General features: G+C 31.0%; 7 protein-coding genes across 7 annotated transcripts; 4 read left to right on the forward strand and 3 right to left on the reverse strand.

Moving 5' to 3' along the window:
• Positions 1–1,599: 1,599 nt before the first annotated feature.
• Positions 1,600–2,115, reverse strand: cubi_03045 (phosphatase; the record flags this gene model as incomplete). Its single annotated transcript, XM_029020058.1, has 1 exon — positions 1,600–2,115. The coding sequence occupies one exon, from the start codon at positions 2,113–2,115 to the stop codon at positions 1,600–1,602; it is 516 nt and encodes a 171-aa protein (XP_028876059.1).
• Positions 2,116–2,409: 294 nt separating this feature from the next.
• On the forward strand, positions 2,410–4,797 carry cubi_03046 (oligomeric Golgi complex protein 4; the record flags this gene model as incomplete). The annotated part of the gene is made up of 1 exon (XM_029020059.1): positions 2,410–4,797. The coding sequence occupies one exon, from the start codon at positions 2,410–2,412 to the stop codon at positions 4,795–4,797; it is 2,388 nt and encodes a 795-aa protein (XP_028876060.1).
• A 256-nt stretch (positions 4,798–5,053) lies between these two features.
• Positions 5,054–6,773, forward strand: cubi_03047 (uncharacterized protein; the record flags this gene model as incomplete). Its single annotated transcript, XM_029020060.1, has 7 exons — positions 5,054–5,161; positions 5,218–5,646; positions 5,705–5,820; positions 5,867–5,949; positions 5,997–6,121; positions 6,171–6,274; positions 6,320–6,773. The coding sequence occupies 7 exons, from the start codon at positions 5,054–5,056 to the stop codon at positions 6,771–6,773; spliced, it is 1,419 nt and encodes a 472-aa protein (XP_028876061.1).
• Positions 6,774–6,857: 84 nt separating this feature from the next.
• cubi_03048 (uncharacterized protein) lies at positions 6,858–7,193 on the forward strand (the record flags this gene model as incomplete). The annotated part of the gene is made up of 1 exon (XM_029020061.1): positions 6,858–7,193. One exon carries the CDS (start codon positions 6,858–6,860, stop codon positions 7,191–7,193), a length of 336 nt encoding a protein of 111 aa, XP_028876062.1.
• Positions 7,194–7,822: 629 nt separating this feature from the next.
• cubi_03049 (cyclin) lies at positions 7,823–9,625 on the forward strand (the record flags this gene model as incomplete). Its single annotated transcript, XM_029020062.1, has 1 exon — positions 7,823–9,625. The coding sequence occupies one exon, from the start codon at positions 7,823–7,825 to the stop codon at positions 9,623–9,625; it is 1,803 nt and encodes a 600-aa protein (XP_028876063.1).
• Positions 9,626–9,935: 310 nt separating this feature from the next.
• cubi_03050 (unconventional myosin) lies at positions 9,936–12,386 on the reverse strand (the record flags this gene model as incomplete). Its single annotated transcript, XM_029020063.1, has 1 exon — positions 9,936–12,386. The coding sequence occupies one exon, from the start codon at positions 12,384–12,386 to the stop codon at positions 9,936–9,938; it is 2,451 nt and encodes an 816-aa protein (XP_028876064.1).
• Positions 12,387–12,679: 293 nt separating this feature from the next.
• On the reverse strand, positions 12,680–21,361 carry cubi_03051 (uncharacterized protein; the record flags this gene model as incomplete). The annotated part of the gene is made up of 1 exon (XM_029020064.1): positions 12,680–21,361. The coding sequence occupies one exon, from the start codon at positions 21,359–21,361 to the stop codon at positions 12,680–12,682; it is 8,682 nt and encodes a 2,893-aa protein (XP_028876065.1).
• Positions 21,362–21,505: the final 144 nt, after the last annotated feature.

Below are 21,505 nucleotides of genomic sequence, written 5' to 3' on the forward strand. Positions count from 1 at the left end.
TGTGATGCTTGGAAAATTGATTAATATTAATAACTTGTGAATGGAACTCTAATGTATTCTAAGGCTCTTGGCACCTCTCTACAATAATTATTGCTTTAAGCTATTCAAAATTTTTAAAACCATCTATGATCACTACTATTTATGTATTTGATAAATTGATCAAACAAGATATGTTATTTTTCAAGTTATAATGCTTATTATGATCTTCAATGATCTCATTAACCTTATTATACGAGAGACAGCAGCAAAACACGTATAAATGTACTAAGAGCTATTGAGTAAAAAAGAACTTTAATTTTTTCAAGAGATAAATAACGATTACCAACAATCAACTAAGGAAGCAATTTTTTGTTGATTTAGATGACAATTCTATTCTGATTGAGACTTTTCTCCAATAAAGAATTTGTAATATCCTTCAATTAAATATATACATAGAAACAACCCATCAAATGCATTATTCCTAAGGAAGAAAATTAACTGAGTAATCGAAAATGGGGTAAAATATTAAAAATTCAATTCAGCGTCTTATAGATTATATTAGTCGTTATATTGTTGAAAAGACAATCAGAATTCATAATTAATTTGAACAATAAATAAAGATCTTGCCAAATCTTAACTTTTAGAGTTTGCCCAAAATGAAATGAAGGAAATTACAAGTATATTTTATTTGGAAGGAAAAAGAATCAGAAAATAATGCCTATATTCTTTAGAAAGATTAACTAAATTCACGATGGTTATTCATTTTTTAACACAATCAATTCGAACCATCTTATGCTTATTCACTCAATACAATTAATTCACACAGTATCATTTCTTCAGGAAAATATTATTGATTGTTCGGAAATAAGGAGAAGGAAAGAAGCTGATAAAAAATTTTCGGTAATAAAAAACCATACTAATAGATTGTTTTCAAAGTATTTCAATCTCTTTCTTAGAAAACATTAACGTAATGAAATTTATATCCATAATAGTAGAGAATCAAGTTAAGAGCGAATTTTCGTAACTAAGTGGATTTAGGAAATTTAATAGAAAGTTTTAAAAGCTATAAAGAGAGAAAAAATCTTTTCAATGTCTATTTTTCAAGATATTTATTAAAATCTTACTAAAAGACTGCATATCTTTTTATTTGGGAGAATTGCATGCTCCGAATTATTTATTAAATATGGAGATAACTTAAGCATGAAAATGATAACTTATACATATTTCTTGGGATTAGATTTTGGGCTTGCATTTCGTCTCATGGGTAATATTTTGGATTCCGCAAACTATATCTTTAGTGAATTCTGACAAGCAATTTTTGAAAAATATATAAAAAAGGGATATTAACCATTCCAATATGCTTTTTTCCTTTCTATTAGCCGAGAAAAGAACTCGAATATTAATTAGTCCTAAATTTCATGATGATAAGGCTATAATTCTAAAGGATCTTGTTAATATGTTATTTGATAAAAATTGCATTCAAGTTAGTATGATTTGTGCCGTAAAGTACTTAGAAAGGTATATAATTATATTAATTTCGGAATTTAAAAAAAATCTTTTACTTTATTATTAGTTAATATTACAGACAAATGATTAAAAGTGAACGATAACATTTAAGATCTAACAACTTTTGTAAAAATCTACACTAATACTTTTAAAAGAAAACCCCGTATCCCCTCCTACGTGTAGAACAATAAATCCATCTTGCAGCGCTTGTTTACAGTTCCTAATATCGTCATCTATGAATAGAATCTGATGAGGCAATAGGTTATCTGAAGATACAACCTGTAATAAATGATATTTCTTGAAAGGCGGCATTGGAGAATTCAATCCTATTGTGGAATATAGATCATAGTTTTGCCATAATTTTGGATAAAAACAATAATAATTCTTTACTTTAAACTCTGCATTACTTTCTCTCAAACAATGCTCAATCATTTCTTTTCCAGAAATAAATTTTCCTTTTTGGTTTGAAGGGATTAGCATTGGGTCAGAAAATGTAACTACGCTTATTGAAATATTTACATTTGTTGCCTGTGATCCAAATATATTGAATTCCTCCGATAAACTCTTGGAGAATATAATTCCATTATCATCCAGTGGATCAATATATCCACCTGAGTGTTTTGTCATCATAGTCAGATCAAAATCTGAAGCAATTGTTCGAATACCTAAGTCATTGTAGATATAATTATTAAAATGCATGAAAATATTTTTTAGTGAATTAAAATATTTGGAGTCGCATTTATTTGAATTCTTGAACGATATAAACCAATTAAAAAATTTTTTTTGCTGTGAAGTAAGCATTGATGTTTTTTTTTTCATTTGAGGGGATTTTATTTCAGTAGAAACACTTAACTGTTCAAAATAAAAAGCTATTAAAAATCGCAGTATTTATTTATATTTTTCTATGAAATCCATGTTTTTGGTATGAATAATTTAATTTCATATGAAGAAGGTGGTGTTGACGCATCAATTTTGCTCAATTCTAACAACTTTTCGAACGTTAAACGTGGGTTTAATGCTTCCACATTGGAAATACAAAATTCCTTAATTGCTTGTAAAAAAGAGCTTTTTTCTATGAAAAATGAAGTATTGATAAACCTGGAAAATGGGTTAAAATGTTTTTCAACTAAAATCGAGAGTTTACCATCAACAATTACGGAAAAGAAGTCCACGAAACTTAAATTGCAAAATGCAATTCAAATAGTTAATAATATTATCTTTCTGAAAAAATGTGATAAAGATTTCACATTGGGGATGTCTCGCAAGGATTACGAGTTTTGTGCCACTTGTATTTCCAAATATTTAAAAATTAAATCTTCATGTGTTAGTTTTGAAAAGAAAATTTGCGAGGAATTAGACAATGGAAGGCAAACACTCTATTTGCAGCTACAGGAATTAATCGAAGAAAAGTTGTCTGCTGGGGAGTTGGATAAGGCTATTTATTACGCGAAATTATTTGTGCCTATTGGTATGCCAGTGGAGGGGCTAGAAAGGTACATTAAATACATTAGAGGAAATATAACGGATATATGTATATCAATGTATAATGAAGCATTGGCAAATTATAAAAAAACATCCGAAAAAATAAATTATGCAGATATTTTTACGGGATTATTTGTCTCGATAATAAATTGTATTAAAGAACATCAGGACAAAATTTTGAAACTTTTTGTTACTCTTGATGATAACGAAGACCTAGATGAACAGGTTTCTAAGCAAACTTTAGATAAGAATTATGTGATTTGGTATTTTTATACAGAATTGTTGAAGGAAATTAATACTCAAGGATCAATTATAATAGATAAATTTGAGAAAGAATACGAAATATATTTGGACGATAAATGGGCCAATATCGAAAATATTGATATCATTGAGATGTCTATTTCTCATCGTGAGCTAGATGGGTTTTTAGAAGAAATGTCACAAATTTGTCATTTATTTTATAAATTTAAGGTTTATATGAATGATTTGGTCAGCTCATTTATAAGTATTAATTCTCGCACAAAAGAAATTAAGAATCTTAAGGCAAAAATGGTAAACGAACAGATTCCAAACAAAAATAACCTCTTTATCAGGATTGATGAAATGAGTATTCAATATGTATCTTGCGAATATGGATACATTATTTATTCTATTAATCATGCGCTTAATAACACAGACGAAGTTTCATGGGAAGATAAAGATTCATTGATCTCAACATTAGTGGAGGATGTATTTTTTTTGTTACATAAGACAATAAATAGATGCGTTTTAATTGGAAACATTAAATCTTTAAAATTGATCATTGTTCATTTAAATCATATTTTGCTTAATGTGATTAAACAAAAAATAGTTCAGAATCTACAAAACTCAAGGGCAAATTATGAAGTTTCTTTAGGTAATAGTAATGAAAGTATTTCAAACTTTACATTAAGTCATTTATTAGAAATAATAAAGCAAAAAAATGAAAATTGCCGAAATTTATCAAATTCTATGCACTCATGGACTCATTCATTGAATAATTTGCAGGCTTGTATAGAAAACTTGGAAATACTTTCCGAAACTATTATTAGAGACTTTGAATCAAGTTACAATGATTTAACATATTTCTATATTTGTATAGATGGAAATATCCCACTAGACGATTCCGAATTTAAAATGAGGAGCGAGGAACTTGAAGACAAAAATTCTACAATTGAATACATTAATAAAACTATTGAACAGATAATTTCTGAATTTAAGGTCATTCATGATTATTATTCAAAAATATCGCTACAAATTCTAAGTAAAATCAGCATTTCCCCCATATTAATCCAGTTACACGAAGAGATATCATTCGATTTTTCTGAAAATGAAAGTAAAGATTATTCACTAAATCAATCATTTGTACCAGCATTGACATCTTCTCTTAAAGTAATAAATGAGCATCTAAAAAATTATTACAACAACCAAAGTTCAGAATTCATCCTTTCTCTTATGATTGAAAGGATCGTGCAAAAGATCGAACACATAGTAATTAACTACCCAGAAAAGAAAAGATTTACAATCTATGGTGCTCTTGTATTTGAAAATGATGTTCGTAATTTACTTTCATATACAAATTCCCTTCTTTCTATAAGTATTAGACATAAGTTTCTAAGACTTTTGGAAATTTGCGACATTTTAAATATAACATCACTTGATGAGCTTTCCGATTTATTGCTAACCGATTTTCCTAGTAGAAATTGGCATCTTGCAAAATCAGATATTTTGAAAACTTTATTTTTAAAACAAGACATTGATCACAATAAGCTTAGGGAAGTAATTAAAAACTCTAGTCACTTCTTCAACTGACTAGAGCTTAATCAATATTATTAAAATTTAATTACTGATATAACTTTTTATTATTCTCATGTTAATTTTATTCTATGTAATGAACTCATTTTTAGATTTTTTCCATGTAAATTTTGTGCGCTTTTAACACTAAAACGAGTTAAAATCTATCATGTCATATTATGACGAATGCTAATTATGGGGAGAGGGGGTTATTTTTCTTGAATTTTCAAGCTGATTTTTTTTCTTAGGTGCTATTGCTATAAACTATTTAGCCATGCCTAATGATAAAGTACTTAAGAATGATCTTCCTAACGAAAAAAACATTAACTTTCCCAAGTTTAAAGTAGGTGAAAGAGTAGGAAGATATGTGAAAATTAAGGAAGTAAGTAATCGAAATAAATGCAAAATTAATAATCTTTAAATCAATGTATCGAGTAGGTTGGAAGCGGATCTTATGGGAAAGCAATATTAGTTAAGGATATATATAAGGGGAGGGATTATGTCATGAAAATAATAAATATTTCAAAGTTATCAACAAATGAACGTAAAGATGCTATTAACGAAGTTAAGCTTTTGAGTAGCATTCGGCATCCATATATTGTATGCTTTAGAGAATCATTTGTCGATGATGGATTTTTAAATATTGTTATGGAGTATGCAGATGGTGGTGATTTATTTCGTAAAGTAAATGCACAGAAACAGTTGAAAAAAAATTTTCTTGAAAAACAAATTGTTAGGTGGCTCACTCAAGCTTTATTAGGCCTTGCACATCTTCATAACAGAAAAATCTTGCACAGAGATATTAAAAGCCAAAATATATTTATTTCTTATAACGGTTTGAAAATAGGGGATTTTGGAATTGCGAAGGTAAGCCGAATTTTAATATTAAGATTTGGACTTATTAAATAATTTAAAATTTTCCTAGGTACTGGAAAATACTGGTGCATTTGCAAAAACAACAATTGGAACACCTTATTATCTGTCGCCAGAAATATGCTTGTCAAAGCCTTATTCTTGGTCATCTGATATTTGGGCTTTAGGGTATGTTGAAAAATCTGTCATTTTTGCATAGTTTTAATTCATAAAGGTGCGTTGCATATGAGATGTGTTCACTTAAAGTTCCTTTCGATGCACCAAATCTTAAAATGCTGGTCGAAAAAATAACTAATGGTAAGTTAAAAATCAAATTTTTTATTCTTAAACTAATTGATGGGCAGGGATCTTTCTGCCGATTTCAAATTCATACTCTGAGGGTTTAAGAAGGGTTATAATGGACATGCTTATTATTGACTCTTCACAGAGACCTACTGTAATGGAATTATTAAATTATCCGATCATTGAGGTAAGAAAAAAATTGGTATAATGAATTATTTTTTATTGATAAAATTTAGTCGGAATTAAGAATAATGAAAAAGGAAGCATATGTAATTTGCAAAAGTAATGTTAACGACTCTTCTTTAATTAGTAACGCAACATCAACTATTGAAATAATAAGGTATGTAGTATATTATCATTGATTAAAACTTTAGACGGTCTTTAGTGCAATACAAACCTATTCTGCAAATACTATATCAAGATTTAATAATCTCAAAACGACCAGCAAACTAAACTGTGATGAATTAAATTTAATATATAACAATTACAACCCGATTGGGAAAAACGAAAAAACAACGGAAGAAATTGGGAGCAAGATCCGGATCAAATCTTCCATGGAGCATACATGCGAAGTTGGAAAAGTACAGGAAGTCAGTGTTAATAAGAACGAAATTAAAGGAAAACACGATTCTAATTGCGACTATATCATTAATTGCAATAAAAAAGGAACGAATGGGTCTAAGAATTCTTCAAATGCTCAAACCTCCACAACTGCCTCATATTCCTATGACGACAAGGATTCTACCGCAAATACAAAACTAAATGAAATATATAAATCTAACCCTACTAATGAAAACTCCATCAATCTGTTTCCTTTTCAAGTCGAAACAGTTATTTAACAATAGGAGTAGGCGCCATATTTTAAAGCGCAACACCACAATATAGGCTATCTTTACTGAAAATCACATTAATATTTATTAAATATGGATACAATCACAAGTGTTAACACAGAAAACGATAGCTCGCAACAAACAAATACTGTTCATTCAAATGCAGAAGAGTCTACTCAGTCATTCAAATTCGTTATGCAAGATGTGCAAGAGCACTTCAAGAAAGCATCACAAACAATATTGAGTAGAATTGATGAAATGGGTAGTCGAATCGATCAACTTGAATTTATGCTCAACGATTTAATATCAGAAGTTGAATCGTCAAGTCCACTAAAGGAGAAGGCTAACGATCAAGGCGATTTAAATAATTCTGAAAACGAGACTAATGATGTGATACCCATGAAAAACATAGAGCAGGTTCACAAGTAATTGCTTCAAACTACTTAGTTATGACAATTGCCAAGTATCCCACATTATAGTTTTTTTATTGGCAGAATCGAAAAGGAGCGGAAATTAAGTAATTAATGCGTATTATGGATTAAATCGGTCAAGTTGGTGGTAGTAAGAATGATTTGTACACTATTTAATCATTAAATTGCTACCGTGTTGTGCATGAATTTATTTGGTCACATTCGCCAGCTCTTAAAAAAGATTAATGGATCCTAGCGCCATTAGACACGACTGACAAACCGTCGTAGAGTGAAATTTGTTTCAATTAATATATCTATGAAGACATAATATACGTATAAAGTTCTATTCAACTATTACATTCCAGGTTATTTGATACTACTCGTTATAAGAGATGCATTTGTATTGGTCTGGCGAAAATGCGGTAGAATTTAGAAAAGAGTAAGGGAGATAAATGAAATTTGTTAAGAAACAGTAATCCTCCTGGGAGGTTAACTAGATTTCGTAGAACTATTCCTTTTCATTTAATAATTCCTATTACATTTTTCTTTTGTCCTAGAGGGCGTATATGAGAATCCAGAGTCGGTCTCATAGGAGACCTGGAGCCTAGTGACAATAAGGGCCTGAAAGTTGGATGAAAGATTCTTAAGATGATAGACGAATATGCTTATAATTTCCTTTTTCCATTAAGTTCAATTGGATCTTCAGGTACCTCTGTATCAAGTAGGACTAATGGGCAACTTGATGATTTTGATTCATCCTATTATTCATTGTCAAATTTACGTAAACCTGAGATTTGCGCATACAAATCGATATTAAGAAACAATGATTTAAACAATTGTGATTATTTTCAATCCTCGGTTTCCCAACCCAGCAATTCACAAGATACTACAAATGATATTCAGAATTTAAGGGATTCAAACATTTGTTATTCTAATGCAGATGAAATTAACAAAGAAATAAAGTCGACAAATACTGAACCAGGATTTATCGTTGCGCTTTCGTCGTTTCTAACTCAAATTGCGACATCTAACTCATCGAATTCATCATGTAATGTAGGGGTTTTGACTCCGTTTCACTCTGTTTGCATTCCTCCAATCCCTATTCGATCATATTTAATCAGGCTAGCTCAGAACTTTGGTTGTAGCAATGAATGTTTTGTATTGGCTATCATTTATGTCGGAAGAATTATAAAGTATAATAGGAACTTCACAGTTACTCTATTAAATGTGCACAGAGTAATCGTTACAGCACTTATTCTAGCAACAAAATTTTTTGATGACATCTATTATAGTAATGCATTTTATGCTAAGATTTCAGGTGTTGGAACACGCGAACTTAACTCCCTTGAAATTCATTTTCTGAGACTTATTAGATTTCAGCTTTTTGTAACTGAACATGAATATGAAATACATAAGTGTTGCATTATAAAATCGGCAATACCACATTCAGCAATACCTTCCTTACCTCTAAGTATGTTCAATAAAAAGGCTCCTGATGATTTGGGAAATAATGGCCAGTCAAAGGATCTTAACTTTATTGGGGAAAGGAAACGATTACCTTTACAGAATTCTTCCCCATACAACTGTAATTACCCAACCATTTATAATTCATTTCCACATGTAAAGAAACCAGAGAATCGTGACACACAATCCATGTTAATTGCTGAGTACTCTTTGAATAACCAAGGCCATCCTACCAGCAGTTTGTATGCACGTCAGTTAAATTCGATCTTTAATTCTAACACTGAGTTGTCTATGAACTGCGATTTTTGTTCTAAAAGACCATCCGAAATTAGCATTAATTCTGAATTGGCGCCTTTTCCGCAATGCTCACAAAACGACTATAGCGTCTTTTCTGAAAAATGGATTTCGCAACAATATGCTCTTAATAATCCTGGCTCTTTGAACCGAAAAATTCAGGAGAAATTTGATAACACCAATAAAAAACGTGACTTAACCAAAGATGATATGTTTTCGTATGAAGTTGACGTAATCCCATCTACACAAAGCTCTAAAATAGGAAGTGATTACCTTTCTGTAAACTTGAAACATTTACCCACACATTTTAATAACAGATACGCTAATAGGCAAGCAGATAACACTGAATGTACATATAACAATAACCTAAATAGCTCTAGCTATTCCAAAACCGAAATTCAACCGAGCAATTTGTCTCAACACCAAATTGAACTGTCAGAGATTCAAGTATCTAACATGCATCCAGAATACAAAAATGTGATTAATCCTAATAACACTTTATATTCCAACGATATGGGATTTTATGGATCAATAAATACATCTGATATAAACGTATTTTCTGCAGCAAACGCTATTACATCCTCAACAGTAAGATTAGTTAACCCAACAGTTAATCACTATGGACAACATATTTTTTTGAATCCTTATAGTATCCGATGCACTACTGGTATAGATCGAAGATTGCTTGTTTAATATTTTTAATTAGCTGTTTTTTCGTACTATTTATTTATTTATTGCAATGATTAATTATATTACTTATTTCACAGATCATTTTTCTCGCATTCAGCTAGAATTTATATAACTACACTTTTTTTCCATTATAGTTTAAAGCCGTTCAAATAAATCTAATTAAAATTTAAAAACTTTTATTTTGGACAGGGGGTTGAAAATACATTTTAAAGACATTCTGTTCAAATGACAAACAATTATATTCGAAATATAATAACTTGCAGGCTAAATGAAAATCGGTCTGTAATAAATTCCGTTGTAATTACAATAAAAATTAATTTATTACCGAAACTTCAACATCTAACACTCTTCTTAATTGTGCTTGAATTCTCATGAGTGGTTTAAGTTGATTCTTCCTAAATTCTCTGCGCAACTTGTATCTCAAATATACAGCTTCCAATAACAGTACAAGCGGTTCGAACGCAGCGAGTTTTTCACGTTGAAGTTGTGCCATTCTTTTTGAAGCATCTTTAGATAAGAAAACCATGGTTTTACCAATTGCCCATGCATTCCTTGGTATATTTGTATTAGATAACATCCTCTCAGCGAGAACTTTAGGATCGGTTTTTTTATCATTTGCAGCTGCCATATCGCAATATTTAAACTGGAAGATAAACTCTGAAAATGTTCTTCTATACGAGAACCCTAAGTTACGGAGCTGCAAAGCTTCTAGGATTGAGAGTGAGTGTAGCTGAATCAAAACTTTAGATGACAACCAATCAAGTGGTTTCTTTGATTCGTTTGGTTTGACACATCTAATGAAATGTGGTTCTGTTTCATTTACAATTGACATAAGCGATCCTAAAGAGTTCATAAATTGTGAACCAATTAATTGACCCTTAGCCATTTTACCTCTTTCAACAAAGACATCCTTGAAAAGATCTGCAACTAATTTATTTGGTGACTTTTGTACAACTTCTACGAGCTCAGCTCTAAGGACATCCTTGTTCTTAAAGAGGAATCCAGATGCGCAGTATTGAATATCTCCAATTGTATGAGAAACGATAAAGTTTACATCACCACTAATCTTAGCTGGTCTTAAACATGGGTTGCTTTTCAAATTATTATATGCTGCAGATAGGAACTTTTCATCTGTTCCATTTGGGACCAAACATTGGTCTTCCATTGCAGAAAGAATTGAATTTTTTTTATCGCATAAAACCTCTAGAACCGTTTTGTTAGATTTGAACACTAAGTTGGCCGCTGAGATTCCTTCACTATTGTAAAGACTTTGCTCCTTTTCAAAGACAATATCAGTGAAGTTCTTTTGTAAATACTCATTAGTAACATTAATAAATAGTTGCTCCAGAGAGTTGTTTTTGAAAACTTCAAAACCAAAGATGTCAAGCATACCACAGAATATTTTAAATCCTGATGGTGGTTTAATGTTTTCGTTTAGATTCGAAATAATATAGTCAAATAACTTGTCGTATAATCCTTTTGCTAGTGAATCTTTAAGCATTCTTGTTTCATCTGGTCTGAATCTTCCTTCGATAACATTCTTACCAGCATAAGAAATCTTAACAGTAAGTTCCTTTTCTACGGCTTCTTTGTCTAGTTTACAGAGATCCATGGCATTATTAAAGGTTTCTCTGCTTGAATCTGCAATTTTTGACCCCTCAACTCCTCCACCAACATCTTCTGGGTCAATCTCAACATTTCCAAGCAATAAAATTCCAGAAACTAAAGAAAGAATGTCCTCAATTTGAACGTCTGAAAGACCCATTGTTTTAAGGCTCTTCATAACATCCTTGAAATCTTGAACATCATCGATAGTGTCTACATCCAAACATTCTGGATTAATAAATTTGTATTCGTTCAAATTCTTCAGCTTTAACTTCTCTTTTAATCCCGGAACAGTTTCAGCTCCTTTTATTAATTGGTAAAAAATGTGGTAGCTTCTTTCAAGGCTTTCTTGTGTAATTACACGTGACTTCTCCAACAAAAAGTTACGCACAACACCATACTCAATACCTCCCATCTTACCCAATTGAAGTTGCATAAAACGACCGAATCTAGATGAATTGTTATTACGAATTGTTTTTGCATTTCCAAATGCTTCAAGAACTGGGTTTGCAGCCATAATTGCATTCTGAATTTTCAGGTCCATTGTTCCACTTTTTGAAGATGCAAAGAACTTCATCACATGCTTGGTTGCTTCAGTCTTTCCTGCACCCGATTCACCACAAACCAAAATAGATTGGCACCTTGAAACAGTCATAATATTGTCGAATGCCCTTTTCGCAATGGCAAATACATGCGGAGGTAATTTTGAGATATCATTTGTATCTCTGTAGTTTATTATTGTATCATTTCCGACTAATCCGACATCTTTAAATGGGTTGATTGCAACGAGTAATGGATCTGCAGTAGTATATATCTGATTTACGAGGTACCTCTGCTTTAAAAAGTCTAATACACAAGGAATAGAGGTGTATGGAACTAAACCAATATCTTGATAAGCATTTGGATCAAAAGGTTCATTGGCAATATAACAGCTATCTATCTTCGCTTCAAAAGTGGTATTAGTATCAACTTCCTTCAAAAGAAGTTTTTCTGGAGTAGACCCTACTTGGACAATACATTTTGCAAAAAGACTATCTGGGTCATTTAAGACCGATGGTGCAGACTCACACCATACTATTGAGCCCTTTGCTGTTTTTGAATCAAATACAAACTTTCCAGAAGCCTTGCGAGTTAATCCCTTAACGTCCTTCGCACTCATATTTATTCACGCTTTCCTAGTAATTTTACAAAGAAAACTAATCAAAATGCAAATTCTGTAGTTACTCATGTAAATCTGTTATACAGTCTGCACTCGTTTAACGATTATGTCTTACATGATTTTAAGCGCTAATCTCATGTCTACATTTAAAAAATTATTCAGATATAAATGTAATTTGAAAAAAATGTTTATTTCTAATGTGATTTGTCTATTTATAGTGAATTTAAATTTTTTTTCTATATATAGATGCCCTATTGAAATATACGTAAAGTTATCCTATTGCATTAATATTTTTACTTATATATGAATGCAAATGATGTAGATCCAACTTCTCTGTTTATAGAGCGTATTCTATTGTACAGATCTTTTATTGCACGATTCCTACTTGATTTTGATTCTGCGAAATTTCGGAGCATTCTTTTGTTATTTTTAGCCATGTGTTCACATGTGTCTATTGAAACTTTTTTAATATCTATGGCCTGCGATTTGTCGTCTAACCTATTTCCTATTTTCTTAAGTGAGATGTAATTTTCACTAATTAATACTGGAATTAATTCAGCACAATATAATACAATTTCACTAATTTTAATTCTTTGTTTTCCTGACGGAACCAAATCCTTATCAGGAGTTTTTATAGTAATTAATAAATACCCAATTTCATATGCTGAGTCTATTATCATCCTAATAAAACTTTCATAATTGAAGAAAAACATCATTTGATTTATTCCTGTATCGTGATAAAAATCTGATAATGAATATTTCTCCAACTGGTTTAAACTTTTTACAGATATTTTTGTGATCAAATGAGAGAAAATGCGAGGCCCTATAATTAAAGAATATTCTTTAGCCCATGAGCTTACTATGCCTGAAATAGTGTGCCATCCAATTATTTTTTCATTCAAATTTGTTTTATAGTTTTTACTAATGTCATTGATAAATTTGGAGTATATATTATTTTTTTTTTCACTTGAAAAAAGAAGGTGGTTGACTGAAATTAAATCAATAAATGTTTCACATATGGTCTTAATTACATCTTTTCTATTTCCATTAATTGTATTGATTGTTACTATTCCTATAATACCTTCCGGATATTCCACAACTGGGATACTGTACTCAAATAACTTGTCTACATTGGGTTTTAGTACAATTATCTCGTTTGTATGAAGATCAGTCCAATGAATACACATAGATTCTAAATCTGATAAACTGGTGTTTTCATCAATATTTAATTTTACAAATGCCGTAGTTTTAAGTTGGAGAAAACTCATCGTCTCTTCGAATGCACGGTTTATAACATAATCATTTAAGAATAATCGCTTAGAGTAAATTAACAAATTTTTGTTTTGAAGGTCTTTGTGCATTTCAAGTGGAGCAAATTGTAAAAATGAATAATTTGCGATGTTAGGATCAATGTATACATAAGTATCTATATTGTTATTAAGTGCTCTGACTCTTATTGTTTGAGGTATTTCAGAATTGAATATTGCATCATTAAACAGTTTTTCAATATCAGTTTTGATACTTCTCTCCATATTTAAGTGATTTGTATAATCTGATATAGGATGCCTTTCAACCAAAAGTTGTAATGAATTGAAGATCATTTCAAATTGATGGCTTTGGGAATATATATAGATCATGGTTTTTCCATATTTTTTCTCTAATTCATTGCAGAATGTTATTTTTTCTTCTTTAGAAAATATTAATGTTTGTGAAACCCAATTGAAACAGTATTTATAGAGTGTAGATATATCATCTTCGTTAATCTTAATACTCTCAACCTTTTTTAAATCAATTGCCTTTTTAGATGAAATTTGGGAAATCAATAAATGATTAATAGTATTATACGTAATCAATTTGTTTTTTGAGTAAAGCGGAGAATGTGCATTGCTAATCCATGACCCAAGCTCAATAAGTGGAGTTTGTGACATTTCTAAAACGACATTATTTGTAAATTCTTCTTCAAAATAAATATTTGAAACTTCAGATTCTGAATAAAATGCGTTCAATAATAATGCTGGGTCCCAGAAATAATGAAAATTATAAAAACCAACAAAGTTATTGCTCTTTATTGGTTCACCATTATCAGATTTCTCGGATAACAATTGCCAATCAGCTGTAATTAAGCTAGTAGAGGTGCTAGGCCAAATTAATTTATTACCAGATCTTGCATCCTCTTGCTTAATGCGGCGGATAAACTCCATCAAAAAGATCTTTCTTATTTGCTTTAGGAGGAATGGAAGATTTGGCTCCCAAATATTCGTAACTTGATTACAAATATATTCTGAGTAATTTTTCCCGTCTGAATTTCCATAGAACGATAACAATTCTTTATTCATAATTGAAATCGGTGAAACACCTGACAGATATTGAAGACATAAATTATACAGATTTTTGCTCATTTCGGCATTTCCTCTTGATAAAATGCTCAAAGTAGGAAAAGAAAGGAAAATATTGGGTAATATTGACGGGTCTTGGAAATATTCTGTATAATTTGGTATAACTTTCAATTCTCTGCTAAGCACTTGAGTAATGGTTTCAACAATATTAATTGAACTTATAAAAGTACTTTCGGATGCTAACGCTGAATGTTCTATGAACCAATCTAATCCATTTGTAAACGTCTTAGAAATCTGATCCCAATATATACTTTTTGAGGAAATACCTGAATTTTGCTTATTTTTAGTTTGAATCAGCCAATTAAATCCAGCCAATGGCAATTTCTTTAATATTATATCCTTAGTCATTGAAGTCAATGATTCAAGATAGCCAATATCAAATAATTCAAGAAAAACACCATTTTTGGTAAGCTCTGAAAATTTACTTTTTATTTCATTCACTTCTCTCAATTGAATATCACTCCTTGGCTGTCCATATAAATAAATTGCATTTGTATGTGAGACTAGATCATCAGAATTGATAGAAACTACTGGTATGATCGTTGAGTCTATAACCTTTACTTTATCCCAACTACAAGGGAGCGGTGGTTCCAATTCAAAAAACATTCCTGGATAGATGTATTCTTTGGGCTCGGGAAACAATGGAGCATGATAGATTGCCTTCAATCTATCCTTTTCTGTAATAAATATTCCATCACTTCTTGTCTTTAATTTGATTATTCTTTTTTCTTCCAAAAGCATTTCGTAGAAAAAGAACACAATATGTTCGTAGTTCAAGTTTCTGTATTCTTGAATGAACAATTGATTGAAGAGATTAATAGTGAAAAATGGTAATTTTTCGAGTTCATCTTCCCAGGAGGCAGTAATTTTCTGGTTATTACCTATACCTTTCAAATCGTTATAGAAAAAATTTAAGACTTTGTAAAAGAAGAACATATCAAAAATGTTGAATGAACGGTTTCTTTTGTCCGTGTTGGTAACTTTTGGAAGTTTTCTGGATTTTATTTTAATACTCCAAATGCTTGAAATTTTCTTGAGCAGTTCTTTGTTGTCTTTCAATAGTCTGGGGCCCTTAATAATGTACCTCTGTAACATTCCTGCCCAATATGCTGCCCTATTAACTTGCCATACGAAGAGCCCATCACAGTTGAATTTGGATTTAACTTCTAGTTCTGAAATAATTGCAATATAATCTAATTTTGGATTTTCGTATTGTTCGTCAGTATCCTTCTTGAATTCTGCAACTTTACCTATTGATGGCCAAATAGAAGGAATAGTTTCTGGAACATCATCTAAAAAAGATTGTTTTCCGTTTATATGCATTTTAGATCTCCAATATCTACCTCTGAATCTACTAAATTTCATAAGTGGAACTGGCTTATTTTGACCTAAGTTTGGGATTTTTACAGTTTTGAAATCCAAGTTTTGATCTATTTGAAAAATTGGGAAGTAACCAAAGGGTGGACTTGGATTAAATTTCATATTTGCATGCAGCGGTAAAGAGTAAAAGCTGTCAACTTGACCCCAATATTCACTTCTAAAATTATTTTCAGAGAGGTTTGTTCTGATCAACTTGGCTTCTTCCTTCAAATATTTAGTAAATAAAATGAATACTGATTGAATACTTAAATTTACATTAGGAATCGAAAGTTGGAGATTTTTCAACCACGATTTAAGGCTAAGATCTGAGCTTTTGTATTGATTGAAAGCTTCTAAAACATTATTTGCAGTTATTTTCCAATTATTTCCTTTAGCAAGTTCAGAATGTTTGCTAATTGAATATGCAATAAATGTACACATATTTATTTCTATTTGATGAGAAACCCTACCAATCATAATATCAGAATGGCCAATTGGCCTTTTATATTCTTCTCGTACAAAATTCATTATTTTCTCATAATGTTCAGAGGGTAAATGAAGGTAACTAAAGTAGGAAAGTGGCATACTGTTCAAATCATTGATTGACCTGTGAAATGAACTAGCAAATTTGTAATTATCATTTGTGTTAAAAATAGTTTCGAGCACTTCCAACCTTCTAATTTGACTTTGATTTATAAAACCTCCCTGAATATCATTCATATTAATTATTTTGTACCTATTTTTTGTATTATTATTAATAGAATTGAAAAACCCAAAAAGTAATGCTTCTGCAACTGGAGCAGTGAACCATGGTTTCCACTCCATAACCATCTCAGGATTGGATTTAAATTTCTCAAAATGGAAATGAATTATGTGCTTAGACAATAGTGATGCCCAAGAGACACCGCTATCTGAGTAATTTGGGCTTGCCTTGGTTACTTTTGTGCTTGTCCACCAATTACACATTGCATCTAGAGGGAATTCGAATTTTAATTCTTCCAAAAGCCCTTTTTTAGTAGATTCTTGGGGAACTTCCGAGTTAAAAATGCTCTTTGAAATCGTTTCTAAATAAGAACTTAGAGAAACCAACATTCTAACTTCAAACTCCAAAAGTTTTGCACAATTCTCCACATTCCCATAGTAAGTAATTGGGTCTGTGCTTCTTAAGAAAGGAATAATAGACTTTAGTGAAAGTGATGGAAAAGTGGTTATTTCCAATCTTGGTAATAGCTCTTCTTCAATTTCATCGATTTTTAATCTCAAAGATGAACTGATTGGCCTATTTTCCATGGAATAACTTAGTTTGTGGCATTCAATCAAATTTTTATTACATTGTATAATATCATATGTCGGATAGCTTGGTAGTTCAAATGTTTGCAAAATCCAGTCTCCTGCATTTTTTACTAGAACCCTCACTAATTGTTTATTCTTTATCCACTTTTTATCTTTAAATACCCTGTAAAAAACATCGCCAAATCCAAATTGGAAAACTTTTTTTTTTACAATCTCCTTGACAATTTCACACATTATTATTGGATCAAAAAATCCGTGGAAAATCGGATCAATGAATTTTCTTTGGAATTCCATAAAATATATTCTAAATGCATTCATTAAGTTTGCAACCCATAAGTTATCACACTCTGATTCAAGCGTTGGGTTTGGTAATGAAAGAGTTTCATCAACGAAAGGGTTTAGTTTCAACCTTGTTATGGGGCTTAAGCTATCTAAGCTAAGAATTTTGGGTTCTTGATTAGAATTGATTACTGGGATGGCTTTTTTTTCAAACAAAAATTTGAATTCATCCAATTTAATTTTATTCCTATCTAACTTTTTAGCTTTGCTTATTCCACCTATCTTTAAAACATATTCTGTTTGACTCCAAACGTTGAAAGTTGATAGTAAATATGCTCCAACTGATGGTTGTAACCAAGGAATGCTTTGCTTAGCTTCTGTTTCAAGAGATTCTCCAGCATCAATGACGTCAACAAATTTATCTGTATTAAAATCTTTTGGAAAATTTTGAAGTATCCATCTACAAAGTATATCAATTTCTATTTTGAACTGATTTGGCTCATTTAATTTTGGAAGAATCATCTTCATAACAGTTTTCACAGAATTTTGGAAAGCTATTGCAAGATATATTTGCCAGCTTTCTAGAGTTGGGCATTTTTTGGAGACAAATTCATATGTTATTTGTTCTATTGGTTTGTCATCTAGCTCACGTTGAAGTTGTCTGTAACCAATTATAACGTCCATTCTCAAGTAGTATTCTAATGCATCAAACACATTGTTTGGTGGATTAAAATCTGGGTAAATAATATTCTTGGGAAGATCTTTTGCCCTGTTCGAGTAAATTTGTGGGTTCGAATAAATGTATTCAATTCTTTTTTCTGCTTTTACTGGTCCAGGAAAGTTCATGCTTTCCATCATTAATGAATACCTAAGAACATATTCTGAAACCTCTGAATTTTTCATGAACGGTAATTTATTTACAAGAACAGTATTCAGTGGGTGATTAACTGGATGTTTCCACCATAAACACAAAGAATTTACTGGAATATCGATATCATTCGTCCCAAGCTTTTTTGGATCAATAAAATGATTTGTAAATAACTCAATAACTGCTGCCAATACGTGCAAATAGTTAATAATATTTTGTTGGAGTCCAATACATGGCTGTAAATTTCCTGGGCTGAGAATTGCATTAATATTTGCTCTGCACCCATATTGCACCAATGTGTTAACCAATTTCTCGTTAATGGGGAAAATATTTATATCAAAAGGTAAGAAAGCAAATAGAGGTGCAGAACATATTCTTATTGAATATATGGATTCAATTGAATCAATAGTATTTTTAGGATTAATATACATATTTTTTTCTAGATTCATTATAAACTGGTTAGTAAGCTCAATAAAAAAGCTCAAGGTGGTTTTTTTTGCTTTCTTTGTATTTTCTTTTGAAAAAGGAAATAATTCATGTAAATTTTCCTCAAATAACGCATTTGAAAGATAAGTCCCAAAATCATGAGGATCGTATGGATTTTTCGCATCTTTTTCCATATTCAACAATGTTCTACATAATAAAGTTATTGGAATTACAGATTCTATTGAGTTAGGAAATATGTGTGAAATAAAGCCTTGAGAAAATGATCCAAAACAAAGCAAATAGTTAAGTTGTGATTGTGAAACAATCCCACATTCTTCAATAGCCCAGACATCTTTTGCAAAATCAACTGGGCCAGAGGACAATAGTTCTAATTCTGATTTAGAATTGTATGCTTCTGTTGAACGGCCTTTTGGAGAAACACCCATAATGCCACAAAAAGCCAATTCTAACTCATATAAAGTTCCAATCAAAAGTTTCTTATTTGACAAAATACTCTCATTTTTGCTAACCTCCAATTCCACATCTCTACATAATTCTTGTAGCAAATGATCAAAGTCTGAGTGCGTTCCTCCAACAACTAAATCAGCTTTTCCAGAAGAAGCTAGAGATTGAACATACGTTTCACATATCTTAACTACCTTTCCTCCGCTAGGATCAATTACATTTCCAATCTTACTATTAGTTGGGACAGTGAAATCTAAAATGGTTAATGAATCTGCATAGCTTTCGGAGGCTATCCGAAATATAATGTATTGTATATATTCTGGAGGAATCAACCAATAACTTAAGTCCCTGTAAATAATTTCATTAATACATTCACCAGAATTACACGCTAATAGCGAATCCCAAATCAAATCCTTCTCATTTAAGTAAGGTACTGCCCCTCTTTTTGTGATAATCTTTTTGTACAAGTTAAATAATCTGGATTTTGGATTTTGAGATTTACTTGGGGGATTCTTAATGGATGTCTCTGTTTCTTGATCTTGGGTTTCTAATTGACCTTGAACTTGAATTGTGTGTATTCTTTCCAAGTAACTTTCAGAATTTTTGATCATTTCAGGAAGGTAAGATTCATGAGCAATTGAACAAAGTTCTTGCGCTGCAGTTCTAACTAAATGATTACTTGTAATTAATATATCTCCGTCCTTAAGAAAAAACAAAGTTGGTTCACCATCTAGAAACCCTTTGGTTATTTGGGAATTTCTGAACATTATGAACTCTACGCATTCATTCTTAAAGTTAAGAAGAGAAAAATTTGGACAAGATTGATATAAAACTGAGCTATCTACCACTTTAGGTAAATTCTTAACAAGGTAATCTGATTCCTCATTAAATTCATTTTGCGCTTCAACAACTGATTGCCATGCAAGAATTAAGCGTGCTTCTGGACCTAATATTCTTAATTTTTCAGATATTTCGTCTTGATTTATTAATTTAATCAAATCTACACCAGCTTTTTTTGTTGAAGCCAATGCTTGATTACCCAAGAAACCATAATTGGCTTTGGTTTCTCCATGAGTAATCTGCCGTATATCTTTTTTAGGCCTAGCTATGATTCTCTTTTGTTCCTTGTGTTCAAGCTCTACTTCACGGGGGTTTTCATTTTTTTTTGTTATTTTTTTTCTATCAATAGTCACAAGTTTTCGTTTTTCAGGTTTTGAACGCCTGGCAATTAGATATTTCTCCTTTTCGCCGGAGTCAGAGGTTACTAAATTTAGTTGAGTAAATTTATCACTCGATTTCTTTCCCTCGGTTCTAACCTTTTGTTTTACGTCTTCTAGAGACTTCTTGGCAGCCTCATCTTTAAAGATTTGATTGATACCCCAGATCTTTAATTTCTCGACATAATTTTCTAATGCTGGTATTTCCAAAACATCAGAGCCATATTGTAAAAAACAATATTGTATCTCTCTTGCAACTCTAGCACCAAGATCTTGGAATGATATCTTAGTACCACTATTAAATATGCTTAAATCATTATCTATGATCTGTGGGGTTAAAGGATCTAATTCTATCCTGTTCAAAAGTCTTTCGCAAGCTTGTAAAATTTCTACAGAAACAAATAGATTCCTACCACCAGAGTTCTGATATATAATTGGTAGTTTGCTTTCTTGCTTTAAGCTATTAATTTCCCGATCTGCCAATTTCCAGATTTCAGGGTTATTGTACGCACCAAAGTTCATTGCATCTCTGGAGAAAATAAGTCTGGCTTTATCAAAAGAAATTACATCATCGTTATAATATCCACTACAAAATATATACCCAATGAATGTGGTAATGAGTATTAGACAAAAATAAATATTTTTGGATTTGAAAATCTCTGTGTGGTTCATATTATTTTTTAATGAACTTCTCAACAATACTTTCCAATTATTGCTCTTTTACATCAATTTTCAGGTTTGATAAAAATTTTACAAAAAAAAATCATTAAGCACCAATTTTCCAAAAATTAGTCAACATATATGTTTTAAGTTGAA

This window comes from Cryptosporidium ubiquitum (genome assembly GCF_001865345.1).
Source record: "Cryptosporidium ubiquitum isolate 39726 chromosome Unknown contig_18, whole genome shotgun sequence".
Taxonomy (NCBI): Eukaryota; Apicomplexa; class Conoidasida; order Eucoccidiorida; family Cryptosporidiidae; genus Cryptosporidium; species Cryptosporidium ubiquitum.